The 22,051-nt window shown below is 38.8% G+C and overlaps 1 protein-coding gene across 1 annotated transcript in view; it reads left to right on the forward strand.

Annotated features, from left to right (window-relative positions):
- The window catches only part of cntnap5l (contactin associated protein family member 5 like), a 212,117-nt gene that overhangs the window by 184,500 nt on the left and 5,566 nt on the right, over positions 1–22,051 (forward strand). The window contains exons 19-23 of the mRNA XM_017718593.2: positions 2,405–2,635; positions 9,474–9,607; positions 14,552–14,639; positions 21,163–21,375; positions 21,546–21,620. Coding sequence (XP_017574082.1) covers positions 2,405–2,635; positions 9,474–9,607; positions 14,552–14,639; positions 21,163–21,375; positions 21,546–21,620 — 741 coding nt within the window. The remainder of the gene's footprint in view (positions 1–2,404; positions 2,636–9,473; positions 9,608–14,551; positions 14,640–21,162; positions 21,376–21,545; positions 21,621–22,051) is intronic.

Consider the following 22,051-nt stretch of genomic DNA (forward strand, 5'->3'; position numbering starts at 1 on the left):
CTGTAGTATAAAAGGGTTCTTTGCATCATGGAAGTGTTCATCAGATAGATGGATAAAATGTTATGTAGCACCAAAAAAGGGTCTTCCATTGTTACAAGCTTAACATCATAACAATAAAAGAACCTTTTTAAAAAAGGTTCTATATAGAACCATCTACAGCACATTGTTCATGCATTTGAAGAACTCTTTCATGACGCAAAAAACCCTTTATAATCATGCAAAGTCTTCTTTGAGTGTTTGTGGTTCTATATAGAACCATTTGAAGATCCACTCCAAGAGTGTAGTTTAACCCCAATTATGTGATTATAAAACATAAAAAATCACAGACATGTAGAAACCCATTTAGAAATGCTACACTATAAAATTACATGTATGAAAAAAGGTAAAGCTCACGTTTACATGCAACAAAAAATTTATATTTTAATAAAAATTACCACTATGTGGAAAAGCAATGCCAAAAGCCTACAGTGAGCTGCAGCAGTAGATGACAATAAATAATACAATAATGAATATGCAGAAGGCCAGCATGGGGTGGAAGATTCTATTCGCTGCTTCAGAGTCCAGACCAGCCTACTTTGTTTTCTGGTGGTTGAAGGTAGCGTTGTGCATCCGTAGAATGTCAGACTTTCATATGCTGCATTCACTTAAAGAAGGGGCCGTCAACCCAATTGTTAAGAAGATCCATTTTATCCTTTCAGTAAAAATCAAACCAGCTTGGGAGCCACAAGATTTCATATTTATTTTATTGAAGTAAGATTTTACCATCTTGGCTGAAAATGTGTGTTAATATGTGATAGATAGTGTCCTAGAGTAGACAAAAATATAAATAAAAACACAGACTTAACTTTGCTCTGCTGGAAGCTTTAGCTCAGCTATAGCCGCTTTTCTCACATCTCTGGCAGGAGAATTTTCTGCAAATGCAGATTAGTTTTTTTCTAAACTGTCTGTGTAATTTTTCCATTCCACTTTAAATAGTGCCTGAAGTGGCGAAATGTATCTGCAGCACCATGAAGATGGAATAGGAAAATTTAAACAAGAAGCTGGTGAAAGAGAGGCTGACTTCAGCTTCACAACTTCTTAGTATTTGACAGTTCCTCATTTCAAATTAAACATATCAAGAAACAAGCTGGAGTGCTTATGAACACAAATAATTATCTCTAAATTATTGATCATCTTAAATCTTTCTCTTTGCCGTTTTGTTAGCTACTAGCCTGGCAAGATTGTTGTTGTTGCTATGACCAGCAGTCTTCAGTGTTAAAGGCTGGTAAATTAGCAGACATAGGCTACATTACATCCAGCATTTCAGACTATTTATTGTTAAAACTGTATTAGAACAATAAGCAGAGCTTTATTTTACTGCAAAGGAGGATTATTTTATTTTTAGCCACAACAGAGCAGTAAAAGGAGTCACATGTTGCTGGCCTCTGCTCTGCTACAAGGCTTTACTTCAACGTTCAGCCATAATTGTTCTTTTCCTTTCGCTATCTGCTTACATAGGTATGACTCTATGAGTGAACTGCAGCACTTTTGAGTTGAAGTTGTTAACTCACTCTAGACTGGACGCCACTTTAAAAATGGAAAATCAACTACTGTTCGCAAATATTTGTTGCCCTTTTTTGTTGCCTTAAAAGAAACATTGAAATGTGCATTACATGGGATAAAGTTTTAATTATAACAAGTAAAGAGCTTAAAACTGTGTTATAAATGTGAAATTCCTGTGTTTTTTCAAATCTGAAAGGACAGCTGAAACTGTCTTGTTTAATCTAAGAACTTTTAACCGTCATCTCACGTGTTCAGAGCTGTGTTTTATAAGGTCAGAAGGAAGGCTGTGTTGGGATGATAGTGCGTCCTTGTTTCTCTCAGCTCTCCTCCATTCCTTTGATGCGGAGTTGGCAGGCCATGGAAGAGAAGCTTCACCTGCCAAGTAGAATCTAATTACACCTTCCATGCTTCTCCTTGAGACCCACCCAGCAGCCGTCAATCAGATTACTGCTGTAATGGCCCTGTCTATTTACAGCATGATTACAGGAAGGGTCATATTATGCTGTGACTGTTTACAGATGAATGTGCTGGACAGCCTGTGAACAAAAAAAGAGATGTGAAAAAAAATTAATAATTCACATCACAGCAACAAGCTTCCATACGCTGATTCCCTAATTAGATGGAAAATCTGTAATAAGGAAGAAAAGATGCTAATGCTGTGTTTTTGTCCCATGCATCTGTTTGAAATTGATGAGGATGAGTTGTTGATTCACTGATGCCTGCACTCGCACTCTGCATTTGGTTAGATGATAATAGTCTCTCTAATGTAAAAGCTCTGTTTCATGGAGATTTTGTTTGTGTTTCATGGGATTGCCTGGTCTTTCTTTCACTGTCTGTCTGTCTGTCTGTCTGTCTGTTTTAGCTATCTCGGCGTCCTTTGAGAGAGGAACGTCTCTGACGTATGCGCTTCAGGAGCCGTTCTCTGTCATGCGGAACCAGGATGCCAAACAGTTGCAGAGCGGCACATACACCGAGTCTGTCAAATCTCGAGAAAATGTGGCATTTGGGTTTCTGACCAGGCACGGCCCGGCTTTGCTGTTGACTGCCCAGTCCAATGACCAGCGCTACATGGCCATCACACTTACACAAAACGGTAAGAAATAAGTGTTTGTTACCAGGGGCGTTGCGTCCATTATGAACTCTGGAGTGCCTCCCTGCTGGTCACCACAAACAATGAAGAAATAACTATATTGAAATACATAAATATATAAAATATATATTTTTCTAATAAATTTGGATGTTTTTGTTTGGAATGTGTCTGTGAAAGTAGCTGGAGGGTCCAAAAATGATTGTTGCTTTACAAATCATATTTACAACAGCTAGAAGCTGTGGCTGTGCTGCAGTCTATGGATTCCCCACTTTCAGATTCAGTGCACTGCCCTGAGCCAATCAGCTGTAGAAAATGTACTTCAGTAGAAAATGTCAGTCAGGTGGCATTATTAGGCAAAATGATTACATTTAAACTACTGGCTACATTTTCTCCAATGAAAAGCTTCAGGCACCAGGTTTAATAAACATAGCTAATGTTACATAGTCTGCTAATATGGTTGAGACACCAGTGTTAAATCCATTTGAGAGAACTCATTTTGAAAGATTAAATGTTAGGCAGATGTAATTCATGTTTAACTAAGACAAAGACAAGTTTTAGTGCTGATCCCTAAAGTGGTTTTATAATTGAAGTTATATTTTTTGACCATGTTTTGACATTTATGACCCAAATAGAAGGGCTACTTCTTATAGTCACAGTTTGTTACTGGGCACCACCATCCCATCATGACATGCTACTGTGTACTAGACTTATAAATAACAATAATTTGAATGAAACTTTTGTTTGATGAGCAAAAGCAATATTTTACATAAATTCAAACCTCAGAAAGACTTCAAATCAATGTCTGTCCTGTTCTACTTTCTACAGTTTAAACATCTATATTAGCATTAACTGCTAAAATAAAGCAATATTATAGTTGTATTGCAGGAAGTAAATGTTGTCTACATAAACTTTATTTACAAGTGGCAGCGCATGTTTATATAGATCAGACCGCCAATAAAAACATTTGCCCATAATCCGCCGGATAAAGCTCAGAATTGTACACTGATAAATGTTCTCTGCATTGTTTTTTGTGTCGCTCCGGTTTAACAGCCTTCAGGAGCACAAGAGGAGAACAAGGATCACACTTTTATGTTGAATCTTGAGAATCTTAAGATGTTGGGAAACTTAGATATGTTTGGCATTTTGTGATATTGTGCAATGTTAGCACAGAGATATGACGGATATATACCCAATTTGTTCAGCAAACTGCATCATTCCTGAATAAAGTAAATCAGTACCAAAAATTCCTAGCAGAAACTCTGACCCAGAAGTCGCCTTGCTTCATTGAGGCTTTGTTCTAGCTCCAAAACACACTATTTTATGCCACAGGAAGAGATAGCATCACAGCTAACAGCATCACATCACACAATGTAAGTGTGTACTATCTCAGGCTAAGTTTGTGACAAGAATAGATTGAATTTATTTCTATTTTTTCCCTGCGATTTCTGATTGACAAATAGAAATTAAGAGTTTAATTCTTAAATGCTGTATAGCAACAAAGGTCATGCCTACTCCTGCAGAAAACCTGCACTGTTTTCACAATTCCCCCAGCAACCTCAGCATTTAGTCCCATTCCCACCCACAGTCCTGTATAACCATTTTCTAACTGTGTTAGTCAAAAATTGAAAATGATTGCCATATCATACTTGCCTTAAGTCAGTTTTATTGTTGTGTATCCAAGTGCTTATGAGCAGTTTCCACAGTTGTGGGTGTCTGTCTAAAGGCTCCGCCCTTTGTGTAGCCTACAAGAATGTAATTTGTGTGTTGTTCACATGATTGGTTGCTTCACAATCATTTAGAATGAGTATGTTACTTTTTATTATTTTGCTGTTTGACATTATATATATATATATATATATATATATATATATATATATATATATATATATATATATATATATATTATGTGTTTCTTATTAAGCCTATTCATTCATTTGTAGGCTTTCTCTACACGTATCATGGGGCTAGTCAACCACCCTCTCCCACACATGGCCCTGAAAATTAATTCGACAGTGCAAGATACTGTGGTGAATGGAGAGCTCTAATGGATAGCCATTTTATTTCTCTAATGAGGGTGGCATCAATTATAATATAGCACTGATATTTCTTACATGTTTAAAGCCAGTTCTTACAACATACACCATAAAAGGTGATTGATAATAGAAAGAATACAGATAGAATTTGAAATATTCCAAAGACATTCATCAGAAAAAGAAGATAACTTTGAATGGAAGTCTATTAATAAACATTCTTTTTGCCACTAGACAAAAGTTTATATTATAGGGCTTACAAGGGACATCCAACCAGCCAAACCAGCCAAATATTCTTGCATTGCTGAGACAGCTGCCAGGTGGATGGACTTGCCATTAAGAGCTTCAAATATAATTACCTGGCATCACAGTTAGCAGATGTCTAACATATTCTTCACGGTGTTGTGAAAAAAAATGATAACAGGACCTGGTGCATAGAGATCAGTTAATTAAGCCGACTAAGCACAAAGTTGTTTCAAACTGGCACACTCCCTTCCAATCCAGTGTCACAGGCCTTGACTCTCAAATGCTGCAAAGAAAAACAATGACAGTCTTCTTTCTCAAACCCTGCCCCTGCCTTGATCACCTTTTCTTGCAGACTGACATATCCATATGTTTGCCACTATCATCACTGAAATTCACACAAACACACACCTGAGTGAGAAACAAGCTCCTTCTGTCAGCAAGAGCTGAGCATGGCAGCACTTCATTCCTCTCTGCTGCTTACTTCCTCTTCCACTCTGCTCAGTTTTTATTGGCCAGCAGAGGAGAGTGAAAAGCCATCTCCTCAAGTGGCCATGACTGGCTTGCATAAATCCTTTACAGCGGACAAGGATATGTTGATCACTCGCAAAGAGAGACAGACGGAGATGGAAAAGGAGATGGCAGGTTAGCACTGGACTAGTATTCTCTACCTGAGAATTGATAGTAAATTACTTGAGGCAAGAAATGTAACAACAAAGCTTTCCAAAGAAAAAACTTTGGTCTTATTGGAGTCAATAAGTCGCTCATAAGAAGTTCTCAAATTTTCTCTTCAGAAAGTCTTATTTATTTTCTTGAGAAAATCAGAATTGTTTTCTTATGTGGGTTATTTAATTGTCGTGTAGTCTATAATGTTACATAAGTCATTCAATTTAATCTGCTCATCACCTAAGAACAGCAAAATAGAGCAAAAACAAAATAAAACCTTTCATAAACTTTTTGAAAATGAATTAGAAGTGATGTTAGAACAGGTATATTTTGTGAATTTCAATAGAAGGTACAGTTTTAGAGGCTTATATTGTCCATTTGTACAGTGTAGGACAAAAGTGAGGCTATTGTAGGGTTAAAAATATTTAAGAGCTTTTTTATTTTTCAAGAACACAAAAAAAGCTGGATTGGAGCCAATTCTGTCACAAATCCAGGCTCAAATAGGACACAGTCACACTATGACGTTCACTATGTATTTCTTGCTGTGGACTATTTGAGCATGATTGCCAACTTTTAGATGCCTGTCTTCAATTAAGTGCTTCAATTAAAAAAATAGCCATTGTAAAGCCTAGTCACTTTTAATGGAACAATATTGATTGATACTCAAGGTTTTGACATCAGTGTTGGTTGGGAAGAGAAAGAGTAGTACTGTGGCATCTCTACTGCTAAAACACTTTTCTGATGGGGTTAGTTTTACATGGTAAGTTGGGATCATTTTAATTGGTGTTTCTCTGATTTTAGTCTTGACCAAATCTGCCATGTAATTATTATTATAAACTACGCTCTCCAACACCAGCAAAGATTCCTGCTATAAAACAAGTCATAGAAATAACACCATGTTATAGTAATCCTATGCGAATAACATGTCGCTAAAATGGCAAAAGTGGCAAAAGAGGCAAAAGTGTTTACTTATGCTCTCTGTGGCTAAAGTCAAGTTGATATATACTGTCCCTCTTCAACTGTGCAGCTCAGAACATCAAAACATAAAAAATGAGAAAAATGTGTGATTTTATGTTGGGATGTTGACCGATACCTGTTTAGGGTGAACAGAATAATGGCTGTTTTAATTGTTTTGACATGTTTTCTGCCTTTTCTCTAGTAAAGTGTGTAAATTGAGAAGCCATCTCTGTCATTTGTACCAAGATTTTTCATCCCATGCAAATTAGTCATAAATATTACAGATGATAAACTGTGTTGCCCAGACCCCAGTCACACCTGCACTTAGCACTGTTCACTTATGATCTGATTATCCAGGACATATGTTGTTGCCAGAGGTGAACAGGGTCACATATGGCCAAAAAATTAACTGAGTTTTGCATGAATGATATTCTTGGGGTTCTTGAGGTTCGAGGGTATCACCACAGCTGAGCAAAGCTAAATCAGTGTCTGGAGACCAAATGTTTCACAAACCTCTCTAGAAGGTCAAGTGCTCCCTGCCAGTGATTCTCCATTCACTCACTGCCAACTGCAAAAACAGTAGTGAAAGCAGTTTCTCAGATAACAGGACAATTTCCTGCTTCCAAATTGTACAAAAAGTTGCCCACTAAAAGTACTCATTCGTTTATCCATTCATTGATTTGTTCGAAATACAAATATATATAAATTACTCCACTCCATTTACTATAATGCCTGCTGCATACATCCTATGATCACTCATGCAACAGCTTTGCCAATAAACATGATGTCTCAATTCAGTTTGATTAAGGCGATTTAATATCATTAAATGAATGACCAATTTAATTTGGTGGCTTAGCTTCCATTAAACAGTAGTGGCATGCCTACATGGTCTCTCCTGGCTGTGTAATGGCCACACAATCATGGCAGTACAAACTCTTCAGGCTCTGGCCAGGCTCAGTGTCTGATTTTAAGTAAACATATTTGTCTGCTTTCATGACTAGAACCCACCCAACTTTATTGCTATGGAGATACTGGCATTCCTCCAAGCTCTTTAGGTTTTTTATAGCCTCTCTGCCACTTGCTAATTATTTCAGAAAGTATGTAAAAATATTTCCAAATGTGAATTGCCACTTCTTTGTATCCATGACAGAAGGATGAGGTGAAACAAAATCAATTCAGTTTAACATTGTGTTGGTATGCTCCCAACATTTTTGTTCTTAGCAAGCCTAAGATTTAATGCATCTGTTTACAGATTGCTGAGTGTTTTGCACATATTTTGTACAAGGTGTGATGGGGCATAGGAATAATGTGGATATGGTATACATAATACCTTGTAATACCAGGCATAAGCCTGTACAATTGCAGCTCTCTGTGCTGCTAACAATTTAGCTTTGGCCACTGACTGCTAACAGCCTAGCACCTGAAGCCAGCTAGCCTAGCATTACATTTCCCAGTTAGTTAAAATAGACAAAATTCATGAAATTCACGCTAAATATACAAGTTAATAATACAAGTACCTTCTGGCCTGGACTTCCCAGGCTGGAGCCCCAAATATTTTCTAAGCAGCCCTAAACCCACTTCTTAAAAGAGAAAGACAAAGAAAGAGATGTAGAAAAGAAGAGAGAGAGAGAGAGAGAGAGAGAGAGAGTAACATGAGAAAAAAGATTATAAAAGACAGACAGTGCAAGAGAGAGTGTGTGTGATTAGGATGCAAGGGATTAAACATGTGAGTGCCTGGAATGTCTGAGAAAAAAAGACAAATCTAGGACACTGTAAAAAAAATCATTTGAAATTATACATGTAAATAAGCTCCTTTAACTCATAATTTGAAGTACATTAATATTGGAGCATGCTTAAAATGTTAAGTCCAAACCAGTTTTAGTGTACATAAAACATCACTCATTTGAGCGCAGAGCTCAAACAACGTTTATTAGGACACAAAATGTCCAAGATGTGATGCTTGGTTTTAGCATGAACATATATTTAAATATTGTTTCTTTGGTTTTAGGCAAGAAGAGTTTCACTGAATGACAGTTTAGCATATAAAATGTGTAAAAACAGATCAAATGTACCAGTAATAATGACATTTAAAAGTAACCATGTGTAAAAGAGATAGTTAACAGAGAGATTGCAATGTGAAGAGAACTTGAATAATGAATTGAATAATTGGGGAAACTGTCAACTTCTGTTACAGTGTTTTTGTCTTTTCTTTTGCTTTTTGATTTTGTTTATAAGACATGCCAATCAGTTGCTGAATTGATGCACATTTTGTTGATGTAAAACCTCACATTTACTAAGAGATTAACAACTGTGCACGGGCTCATTTACAGAAAAATTCTGGAAGGAAGACACCATAATAATTCTACAGTGAATTTGAGTAAACCCTAGAATTTTTCATGCTAAGCCAACTCATCTGGCATATAATATCTTATAGACTGGCATATAGACTGGATGCAGGCCTGGGTGTGTTGTGATGCAGAAAATATACCAAAACCCTGTTATATTATGTTAGAGTGCATTAAAGCATGTCTATATGAATTATAGATTATATCAAACATTAAATTAAAAAAATTATCCACTATTATTTTATAAAGTATGATGCATGTAACCCTAACAACTTCTAAGGAATTGTACAAGCTTAAGCTAGACATTATAAGGCAGTATATATGTCAACTTTTTGAACTGCTGCTAGTGAGGTGGCACTTCATCTGTCCAATGTTCAAGTGTGTGCTAGCCTTCCCCCTCCCAGCTAATTAACAGGTGGAATTGACCTAATATTGGGTAAAATGTATTTATCAAACGGTGGTTTACTTTGATTAACTGTATTTTCTTGCTGCTTCACATGCCTAATGACAGCCCTTAACTGTGGTGAACAAAATCTCTGGTGTAAACTATATTACAAAATTAAACATGTTAATTCTGTAAACTTGTCTATGCTCTCCCAGGCAGTTTGCAAATCTGGTACAGGCTGAACCAGGAGAGAGGTCCAGACACATTCAGCCCTGGCTCTGCCAGTCTAGCTGATGGACAGTTCCACTGGATCAGAATGAACCGTGAGGGAAGGGAACTTTATGTCCAGGTGAGCCCTGTGACCTGTGCACCATTTTCTGCGAGGACAGAATCTAACAGAGTTTTGATGTCACATTTAGTGGCAGTTTAAATGTGATGAGACCACACCTTGAAATGTTTTTGTGTGACAATGAAGTGACTGGATTCCTGTATGAACTGGAGCCTCAAAGTGAGAATTGTAAGGTGATAACAAATCAGAGACATGATGGTGTTTTTAAGAACGTAGTTTATGATATAAAAGGTAATTGCTGGTATTACTAAAATTTATTAAAATTATTAGATGAATATTTTGTAGAGGTGCGTGATATGTGCACCATTTATCCTTCACTGATAAATGGAAAAATGCAATCATTATAGGTCTAGTATTGACATTTCAGCTGATAGTGTTGAAGTACTATAGGAGCTTTATGTAGCATCACTTTGAAGGTGATTCCATGACTCGGGTACCTTTTGTGTTCCACTGACACTACAATGACAAAAATGTATGTAAAGGTAAAATACATTTTAAACTTGGATAAATTGGCTCTCAAATTATGTGGTTATGCTATTACCTCTTTCTTCCAATCTAACGCCCTATACATTCACATCCTCACCTTCTCACATTCTCGTGACAAAGTGTTCACAATCCCCACCCCTACCCCATCTCCTCTTCTTCCTCAGACCTATATCAGTACTGCTACAACTATGAGGTGGTCTGACCTTCTAGCTACAGGCAGAAGCTGTCCAGAACTCCAGTTCAAGTTCTCTACCATCCCTCAATCAGCCTTCCCTCATACTACCACCCTTTTGAAGGCATGGTCTAAACTCACAATTATGTGAACATTTAGTTTTCTTGAAAAAACAAATGAGTAAATTTATATATATTTATTTATTTCATGCTTGGGGCAGTCATGTGCTGGAGGTTAGGGAACCAGCCTTGTGAGCAGAAGGTTGGTGGTTTGATCCCCAGAGCCGACAGCACGTGACTGAGGTGTCCTTGAGCAAGACACCTAACCCCCATCTGCTCCCCGGGTGCTGCGGATTGGGCTGCCCACCCCTCCGGGCAAGTGTGTGTGTGTGTGTGTGTGTGTGCACTCACTAGAGTGTATGTGGTGTTTCACTTCACGGATGAGTTAAATGCGGAGGTGAAATTTCCCTGTTGTGGGACTAATAAGGGTCACTTAATCTTAAATTTCATTACATTATGCATGTCCCATGTCAGTCACTCAACCCTGTTACCTAAACACATTTCACCCCTATGAAATATACTTGAATATTCCACAAGGCACATGGCTGACTGGAAGCATCCTAAAGATGATTTCCAGTGTCTTAATATGACTCTGGCGGCTGTGGTTATCCCCACAGGATAACCTTCTACTGGTTATCCTGTGGGGATAACCACAGCTCCCCCTGTGTTTTGGAAAAGATGGTTGGACAAGGGTATACACAGATCTGTATGATCTCTTCCTTTCTTAGGTATCAGAGAGATGAGTGCTTCATTAAAAGATGGTGGAAGTGAACCTATTTGAAAAGCCTCCTGAAACACATTTGTCAGTATTGGAGTAATTATATCAATATATTCTTTATAGTACTCCACAGGAAACCCATCCATTCCTGGTGATTTCCCGATATTCATGGCTAAGATGGCAGCTTTAACCTCTTCTTTGGTTATTGGTGCATCAAGAAGAGCCGACTGATCAAAAGATAAATTTGGAAGATTTATATTTGAGAAAAAATCTCGGACTGATAACTCATTTAAAGCACCAGATGACCTATACAGGTTCTCATAGAATTCTTAAAAGACATCATTAATACCTTTAGAAGATGTTATAAGAGAACCTCCTGCCCTTATTGCTGGAATTATGTGGACAGAGCTCTGTTCTTTTAGCTGTCTGGCCACAAGTCTGCCAGTCTTTTCTCCTGACTCATAAAATCGTGTTTTAAGTCTAAAGATAGCATATTCTGCTTTTTTATTGAAAATGTCTTGAATTCGAAACTTACATTTACAAATGTTTTTAAATAAGCTGTCAGAGTAATGTCTGGCCAAATCTTTTTCCATGCTATTTATTTCTGCTTCCAATTTTTTTATACTGTTCTTGTGCTCTTTTTTCCTTTTTGAAGTCTGTGCAATCATTTTACCCCTAATGTACGCTTTAGATGCCTCCCAAACCATTGCTACGCTGTCTGTGCTACCCAAATTAATTTAAAAAAATGAGGATAAGGCCTCAGCAAGTTCTTTAGAAAATACCTTATCCAGTAGCAGATATGTGTTCATTCTCCTCATTCATCTGCCTCGTCTATGACTGTCTGAATGTATATTTATACAGAGCTCAACAGGTGCATGGTCTGACAGGGAAATAGCACTGATAGTGCTATCAATGATGGCACTGGTTAGACTCTGGGAGATCAAAATAAAATCAATTCTTGAGTGGGATTTGTGGCAATGGGAGTAGAATGTGTATTCCCAGTTTCTAGGGTTGACCAGCCGCCAAACATCAATCAGGCCATTGTCCTCCATCAGCATGTGAATGGCAGTTGAGTATTTACTTTTACCTAATATCCCATCTAAGACCTGATTAAAATCTCCTGCTAAAATTATTTGTCCTTGGGCATTTCCCAACATACTATTAAGTCCATGAAAGAAAGATGGATCCTCCTTGTTTGGAGCATAGACATTACATAACATTATTTCCACCCCATTTATATTGGCTTCTATACAAATAACTCTGCCATTACTATCCTTATACTCCTTCAACATAGAAAAGTTCAACCTCTAATGGACCAAAATAAGAACTGCATTATGCTTGCTGGAAAAAGAACTATAGTAAACATGTCCAACCCAGTCTCCTTTAAGTTTTTTAGCTTCATCATCCTGTAGATGTGTTGCTTGAATGAATGCTATATGAGCTTGTTTATGCTTAAGATATAAAAGTATCTTTTTTCTTTTCACAGGATTCCCACAACCATTAATATTCCAGGAAACTACCTTAACATAAACTCTATTTGCCATTTACATGATAAGAAAATAAAATTGAAAAAAAATATTGGCATAGAAATTACCCCATATCGTCTGACCTTCCTAATCCAAGAACATAGGTTATGACTTTTGTACCACTGAGCATTATTAGGATACCTGTAATTTCCGTAAAATCTGTGTCCATAAAACAGACAAAAAAAAAAAAAAAAAAAAAGAAGAATTCAACTTAGGTCAGTGGAATGTCCGAGACCCAGCTAGGTTATAGCCTAAACAGCTACACAAAGTTATCCAGCCCCATCATACCTCTCTCAATCTCCTTATGCTGATGGATGTTTCTTAGTTTATTCTCCATCAGTAACTTGCTGCTCAATGAACTTGACAGCCTCTGTTGCGACGTCAAACTTTCTGTTCCTTCCCTTCCACGCAAAACGGAGCGTTGCAGGAAAAGCTAATCGGAACCTCACGTTCTTGTCACGCAGTAGCTGTTTCGCCGCTGTAAAAGTTTTCCTCCTCTCAGTCAGCTCCTTCGTCATGTCTGGAAACAGGGAAATGTTGCATCCATTCCACTCCGCACCTCCATTCTCTCTCACAGCTTTTAAGACTTTATCTCTCGCGGTTGAACGCAGAAATCTTATCATAATCAGTCGCGGAGGCTGGTTTTCATCCGGACGAGATCCGGGAGAGCGGTGCGCTCTTTCAATTTTGAATTCGTTGTCAATTTGCATGTGCAGGCCCTCTGACAGGGCTGTATCTTTTCAATGCATACAGTCAGGTTATCCCCTTCAATGCCCTCCTTCAAACCCAACAGTCTGACATTATTGCGGCGGCTCCTATTTTCCAGGTCTTCCACGCGGCTCCACAGAGCATCTATGCGCTTGCTATGCAGCTCGTGGCCATTTACCAGTTGCTGAGTGGAGTCCTCCAGGTCGGAGATTCGCCCTTCCGCCTCTGTTAGCCATGCTTGCATGGCATTCACCGCATTTTTCAATTCCTCTGTAGTCTCCTTAATCGTTGACACATCACACGCCACTGTTTTGAGTGTGGAGCTCATTTTACTCACTTCAGCAAAGTTAGCATTCTGTACAGAGTCCCGTTTCGGGCTGGCATCACCAGGTTCGGGAGCAGCTGCCCCCTTTCCTTGTGCAGGCTTCAAATATTTCGAAGATGTAGACATGTTCTTATGGATGAACGGTTTCGTACAGGAGAAAGGCTGATAGTGAAATACTTAACAGACAAATATTTGAAAAGAAGAGAAATGCACGGATTGGTTAGGATTTAAGATAATAGTGCTTTGGACAACTTGTACTAAGCAGCCATCTTGCTCGTCGTTCCCACGTGACTCCGCATGTTTTTTTTCTAAGATTTTGCATGGACAATGAAAAAAAATGCTTCTAAGATCTGCAAGGATAATCTTTTGACCATATGATTTGCTAAACTTGCTTGTCCCACCAAGGGAAATTTTTCTTGGGCAACCCAGACTGCAAGTCATGAAAGAACGACCGTACAACCTTCTGCTTTGAAATTGTTTGCTAGTTTCGATGTTAGCCTGCACGCCTCATTTCTACTCTAGATACTCTTATCAAAACTGTACTGCAGCAAACTCAGCTGATTCAGTGTGTTGGCCATTGTTGTGCTGACTGTGGTAATTAAAGACACTAAGTTATAACTTTAAATTAGTTATTAGTCAGTTTTGTCTGCAGATAAAGTAATATAGTGGCAGAGTGAGCAGCTGATTACATATAAATTGGAATATTCAGTGACTCATTTGCATTTACCATCGATACAAAACTGATTTGCATTTTTGCTGTAAATCTTTTTGAGTCTTTCATCCTAAAAGTGTCAATAACTTTGAGGAGTACCCCACTTAATCCAACCTTGGAGCATGCTTTACATCGGTGATGTCATTAATTGAATTTCACAGTGGTTTTGTCTAATAAATCTTCATTTTTCAATAAGTGCTATAAATGATCTTTGTTTGATCCCTTTGTGTGCCTGCAGATTGATAACACGGTGACACAGCAGTATAGCCTGTCTCCTGGCTCTGTGCTCATGCCGATGAGGACATTAACCCTGGGGAGGATCCGAGGTGAGTTCCAGACCGGGCAGAAGAGTGTTTTCTGTTCTGCTTGTTCCCCATTCTGCATTTTTCATACCGCGGCACTGAGCTGAGTGGAGCGTTTTTTTGGCACCACCCGAAAAGAGGCGCTCGCAATCAGTACTACTATAATTCCCCATGAATTTTAATGATTACTTTCTCTGATTTATCTCACCTCTCTCTCTCTCTCTCTCTCACTCTGTTTCTGTCTGTCTGTGTCATACTCATTCTTTTGTTCTCTCTGTCTCTCTCTCTTTTTTCTCTATCTCCCTCTCTCTACTCTCAGATGTATGGACTTGATGATATCATACACTTTACCCTCTACAACACATTGTAGAGTCTGACAGAATAATCCAGTGTGCCAAATGGAATCAAAAGCTTTCTTAAAATCAACGAGACACGCAAATATTTTACTGTTGCTGCTTTGGTGGACGTGCTGGTTTATTAGGGTGTGTAGGGTGTAAATATGATCAGTAGTGCGGTGATTTGGTAAAAAGCCAATCTGACTCTTACTCAAGACTCTCTTATTCTCTATATATGGCTCTCTCTCTTCTCTCTCTTGCTCTCTTGCTCTCTTTCTCTCTTTCTTTCTGTCCCTGTCTCCGACTCACTTATTCTCTCTCTCTGTCTCTCTCACTCTCTCGCTCTCTCTCTCTGTCTCTCCAACAACTTTCTGTCTCCATCTGTCTGTTTCTCTCATTCCCTTTCTCTCCTCTTGTTATTCTTTCTCTCCACCTCTCTTTCTCACTCTGTTTCTGTCCATCTGTCATACTCACTTTCTTTCTCTCTCTCTCTCTCTTTCTCTCTCCTCTCTTTTTCTCTCTCACTCACCTACCCCCTTCTCTCACTCTCATTTGCTCACTCTCTCGCTGTCTCTCCCACCTATAATCTCTCTCCCTGACTTTCACTCTCTTCCACATTCTCCTTTCTGTCTTACTCTCTCTCTCACTTTTCCCATTTATTCCTCTATCTCTCTCCCTTTTTCTCCCTCTCTCCCACTGTCTTTCATTACACTCTCTTTGTCTCTCTGTTTCTCTCTCCCACTACACTGTCTTTCTCTCTGCCGCTAAACTGTATCTCTCTCTCTCTTTCTTTCTCTCCTCTCTTTTTCTCTCTCACCCAGCCACCCCCTTCTCTCGCTCTCATTTGCTCACTCTCTCGCTGTATCTCTATGTTCTCTCTCCCTGACTTTCAGTCTCTTCCACATTCTCCTTTCTCTCTGTCTTAGTTTCTCTCTCTCGCTCTCTCTCTCTCTCTCACTTTTCTCATTTATCCCCCTATCTCTCTCCCTTTTTTCTCCCTCTCTCTCCCACTCTTTCACTACACTTTTTTGGTCTCTCTCTTTCTCTCTTTTGCTACACTGTCTCTCTCCCACTACACTGTCTCTCTCTCTCTCTCTCTCTCTCTCTCTCTCTCTCTCTCTCTCTCTTTTTCTCTCTCTCTCTCTCTCTCTCTCTTTTGCTCTCTCTCTCTCTCTCTCTCTCTCTGTTTCTGTCTGTGTCATACTCATTCTTTCTTTCCCTTTCCATCTCTCTCTCTATCTCTCTCTTTCCCTCTCCATGGCACATTGTTTCTGTCTGTGTCATACTCTTTCTCTCTATCTGTGGCTCTCTCTTTCTCTCGTCCCTTTCTCTTTCTTTCTGTCTCTGTCTTGCTTGCTTTCTCTTTCTCTCTCTCTCTCTGGTGGGGATGTGGGGATATGGAGTGTGTTACTTTTCCTCAGGCTGTGACATGTTGCCACATATTTCGCTGCGAGAGATGCTGTGCTGCCCTCTCCAAAGAAGATTGGTAGTTTTTCAGATTCTCTTAGAATTTCAAAAATTAATAGAATGTTCTTTAATTTTGTTGTGGAATTTTCTCATGCCAATTTGACTTTTTCACACTGATGGTGAGGAGATACTCTGCCAATTCATATTCTCTGTTTAGGGCCCGACAGTTCTGTAATTTAGACTGAGTTCTGGTTGTGCTGTCCCAATGTTCCAGATAGGTGTTTTACTGTGTCTGATAATTTGGTTTACTCTGATTGGACTTTGGTCAGCAGTGCTGGACTGAGGCTGCTGTGTGTTAAGGGCCAGTGGGTTAGTTATTCTCAGAACCAGCTGACAGAGGGGACTGGGTTTAGGGCTGAGCTCTTGGGTTTTAAGTATTTTATATTGTAGTAAATTTGGATGACTGAATTTTAGATGCAGCCAGAATTTTAAAGCTCTTTTCTGAATTGGTATAATCAATGGAAATCGGCCTAATTCTGCCCTGCATGCATTTGTTGGTGTTTTTTGTTAAACTTTTAATGTATTTCTGCAGAATTCTGCTTGCAGGGACTCTGTGGGATGCTTGTCCCATCTAGTGTAGTAGTGCGTACTGAGTGGACCCTATACCTCACTTCCATATAGCGCAATAGGTGGACTATGAAAAATTTTACACAAGATTTTAATTGGAATGTTTTATTGTGGAATTGTTTCCTGATGGCCTAGGGAGCGCTCTGTGCTTTCTCTTTTAGTGCATTCATTCCCAAATCCAAGTTTCCTGAGGCACTGATTTTCAGTCCTAGGTAATCATAGTGTAATGAGTGCTCTAGGGCGGACTTTCCTAGAGTGAAAAGGTGTCTGTTCTCCTGTGAGGTGGCTTTTTTCTGTAAGAGCACCATTTTAGTTTTGGCCAGATTGACTGTCAGGGCCCAGTTCTGACAGAACTGCTCCAGCAGGTCCACGTGCTGCTGTAGCCTTTATTCTGTGGGCAACAGCAGCACCAGGTCATCTGCATAGAGCAAGAGTTTCACTTCTGTGTGGTTTAGGGTGAGTCCAGGAGCTGGAGACTGTTCCAGTAATACCGCTAACTTGTTTATATAAACATTGAACAGGGTTGGTCAACCTGTCTCACCCTGCGCCCCTGAATGAAGTACTCTGTTCTTTTGTTGCCGAGCTTAATTCCACACTTGTTGTTCAGATGTATGGACTTGATGATATCATACACTTTACCCTCTACAACGCATTGTAGAGTCTGACAGAATAATCCAGTGTGCCAAATGGAATCAAAAGCTTTCTTAAAATCAACGAGACATGCAAATATTTTACTGTTGCTGCTTTGGTGGACGTGCTGGTTGATTAGGGTGTGTAGGGTGTAAATATGATCAGTAGTGCGGTGATTTGGTAAAAAGCCAATCTGACTCTTACTCAAGACTCTCTTATTCTCTATATATGGCTCTCTCTCTTCTCTCTCTTGCTCTCTTGCTCTCTTTCTCTCTTTCTTTCTGTCCCTGTCTCCGACTCACTTATTCTCTCTCTCTGTCTCTCTCACTCTCTCGCTATCTCTCTGTCTCTCCAACAACTTTCTGTCTCCATCTGTCTGTTTCTCTCATTCCCTTTCTCTCCTCTTGTTATTCTTTCTCTCCACCTCTCTTTCTCACTCTGTTTCTGTCCATCTGTCATACTCACTTTCTTTCTCTCTCTCTCTCTCTTTCTCTCTCTCACCCACCTACCCCCTTCTCTCACTCTCATTTGCTCACTCTCTCGCTGTCTCTCCCACCTATAATCTCTCTCCCTGACTTTCACTCTCTTCCACATTCTCCTTTCTGTCTTACTCTCTCTCTCACTTTTCCCATTTATTCCTCTATCTCTCTCCCTTTTTCTCCCTCTCTCCCACTGTCTTTCATTACACTCTCTTTGTCTCTCTGTTTCTCTCTCCCGCTACACTGTCTTTCTCTCTGCCGCTAAACTGTATCTCTCTCTCTCTTTCTTTCTCTCCTCTCTTTTTCTCTCTCACCCAGCCACCCCCTTCTCTCGCTCTCATTTGCTCACTCTCTCGCTGTATCTCTATGTTCTCTCTCCCTGACTTTCAGTCTCTTCCACATTCTCCTTTCTCTCTGTCTTAGTTTCTCTCTCTCGCTCTCTCTCTCTCTCTCTCACTTTTCTCATTTATCCCCCTATCTCTCTCCCTTTTTTCTCCCTCTCTCTCCCACTCTTTCACTACACTCTCTTTGTCTCTCTCTTTCTCTCTCTCTCTCTCTCTCTCCCACTACACTGTCTCTCTCTCTTTCGCTCTCTCTCTCTCTCTCTCTCTGAGGCAGGTTAGAATGAGGTGGGTGGTTGGCAGGGCAGCGAGTGAGAGCAGTTTCTGAGCTGTCAGTGCAGAAACAGATGGGTTGAGTGAAGGGTAAATGCATTTGCTCGATGTTGCCTAGGAAACCTTTATTTTAATTGAGTAACTAATAAGTAGAGCTGGATGTAGCGCAACCTTTGTGCTTTTGGGGAGAAAGGGCACTGCTAGAGATAAATTCACAATAAAATGCCTGCCCAAATACTACAAGCTGCATCAAAACTATCAAGAGTCATTAATAGAGAAACAAGGTAGACAGAAAGGTAAAATGCTCAGTGAGAACAGAAATGGACGCATTGATTTCTTCAGGTCAGCTGCAGCCTTGGCAGAATTCTCAGAAATGAGTAATGAACTGGTCTATACTGATAAAATCCATCCACAGTTGAAATGATCAGAATGATTTGTATTTGTTTGTGAACTGTCTGTCAGATCTGATGATGTTCAGAATCAGAGAGAATTTTAACTTTTAATCCTGAGAGGAAAACAGGCTACTTTTGCCTTTTAAACTTCTCTGACAATAACTTCATTTCTCAGTGCAGTTTTTGAATATTTCACACTTCAGATGCCTCTTTATGTTACTGTGATGAAGCAAATCAGTAATAAACCATTTGTGATCTGAATTTAGTTCTGAATGAATCCAACAGTAAAAGCAGAATTGCGCTTCTTTTTTACAGTTATAGGAAACACAGTAGCACACAGAATACTCTAATTCCACATTCTGATGTATTTTAATATGTGAACATACACACCTCTTAACCACTCAACAACAAGACATTAAGCAAGATATGCTTACAAAGGACCCTGTAATTTTAATCTATAAAACTTGTTCATCCAAGTAACATGAGGTTGAATGAATGCTACTTTTGACTTAGAGCCTAAGCAAAAGCTAATGGACCTCCCTGAAGATTTAACATAATTTTTTGGTATTGAAGAGAGGTGAATGTGAAGTAAGTAGGAAAATATGTTAGTTTGTCTTTAAAACTGACAAATGACAGAAAAGTCACATATTTGAAAATATGTCAGGTGATGTCATTAGAGGGCAACAGTGAAGATTGTTGTGATAGCAGATTACTATGACTGACTTACATATCAAAAACACCCATGCCTGTTTTTCAAAATCTCAAATCATTTTTCAAACTGATGAAAACGCTGAAACATCAGTGATTGTTGACGTGACATTAGGCCCTAAAAATACAAAACATCCCTTTAGATTTAAGCCCAATAAATGAAGCGGCACCACATTACCATATAGGACAACTCAGCCCCTTAGTAACTAATAGTAGATATAACCAACAGTAATTATAGGTTTAAAACTAAAAATTCAGTTCAGAAGCTGACAGTGTAAGCTACATTTTGATATGAGGATATGTAGAGCTTTGCGAAAGGAAATGAACTTTTTTTGAGTGAAAAATCAGGGGGAAATGTTTCACTGGCCTCACTAACTGCTCTTTGAGAGAACAGCTAAAACGATCCAGGTGACTTTCACTGTCATCTCAATAAGATTTAGTTATTCTATCAAGTGCTGTGACCCATTAATGAATCACTTAGGTTTGCCTAAATGTGAAAAACATCCAGCTGCATATTGCATTTTAATCCTATTTAACTTTGCTAGCTAAATGTGTAACAGTACTTATAAATGACTCATAGACTTATAAATGACATTTATGAACTAATAAATATGGCCTGAAATCTTTTTCACTCCTGCTATTCTTGTGAGCACAGTACAAGTAAAATTACATTAAGACACAATTACTTGTTAGCAAGCATAAGGAGCATCAACCTTCAGTGTGGCTATTTAAATATACTTATCTTTTACGGTGACATCTTATATATCTTGTTAATATCATCAATTACATCATGAGCACAATTTACTGAAGCACTGATTGGCCAAACCAGGAGTTGCTTTTTAACTACATATAATACTGGGCTTCCTCGAGGAGAGGCTTGAAAATAGTTAAACATTTATATATATCGCTGTGGTCGGAAGAAAACCTCGTATCTCCAAAATGGTAACTTTACAGGAGAAGGAAAAAAATCGTCTTTACCTTTAATGTAAGTCAGTGGAACCAGATATTTTCCCAAGTCATTTTGGGCCGTTTCTTTTAGTCCATTTTTATTTATTTATTTATTTATTTTTGGAAAAAGCTAGGAACTCATTCATTGCTATATTGGTGTGTTTGATACTTCAAGCATAGCTCAGAATTAATTATTTTCAACCTACACTTGTTTAAGCTACAAGGTTGGAAACAAACATGTGAACAAGTATTGTTAGCAACTGGCTAGCCAACTAGCTTTAGTGATGTAAGTGATGTATGTTAATTAATCTAATGTAAATATGATGATGATCCCACGTAAATGTACAGAAGTGCTTGCTCACCTGCTTACTCAGCATTACCACTGTTTCCATCTTCTTTGGTTGCAGGAACTGACATCACTGACGAAGAGGTGCTCCGTGCAGGGTCGAGAGGGTTCATTGGTTGTTTGTCCTCTTTCCAGTTTAATGAGGCTGCTCCCCTGAAGGCAGCCCTACAAAACAAAGGAAGCTCACTGGTCAGCATATATGGCCGATTGGAGGAGTCAAGCTGTGGAATTACGTCAAGCACAAACACTCTTACTACAACACACACAAAGTCAGGTATATAATGGCTATGGCCACTTATTTAGTGGACTGTGCTGCAAAGGTCTTTCTATGGCTGTGATATCTGATACATTATTAAGCCTATATGCTTATTTTATATTATATTGCTTTAAATATCAGTCCTTAAGAAGAGCCTCCCACCCACAATCCTCTCTTCTTTTCAACAGACGACTCATCAAAATCAGACAGAGGGAATGCACCGCTGAAGAAAGCAGCGCAGAATGACTCAGCACTAATTGGAGGTGAGGAACCTCAGGAGGCCACGTTGCTTTGTACAATGTTCTCTAGAAATGATGCTCAGTAATCTTTCCTGTACAAAGATACATCACTGCTGATGCACTGGTCTATTTTCAGTACACTCTGCTAAAAGTGCAACTGTTACTATTCCACACACCAGTTATTCCTGATTGAAGTGATAGTTTGGCAAAACTTTTCACAATTTTTGCCTTACCACAAATGTATTCACTATGTAAATCACAACAGTAAAAGTTGCATAGCTCTATGGATGCATAGCTAAAATAATAAAAAAAATTCCACTTTCAAAACTGGATAATTTGATGTCTTCATCAAAGTTCATAAGATATAACATGAAATGTGTTTTGCACCATTTTGAATTTATTGCAGTTGTTGTTTTTATTAGCATTTCACATACTGTCCCAACATTTTTGGAACT

This window comes from Pygocentrus nattereri, chromosome 15 (genome assembly GCF_015220715.1).
Source record: "Pygocentrus nattereri isolate fPygNat1 chromosome 15, fPygNat1.pri, whole genome shotgun sequence".
Taxonomy (NCBI): Eukaryota; Metazoa; Chordata; class Actinopteri; order Characiformes; family Serrasalmidae; genus Pygocentrus; species Pygocentrus nattereri.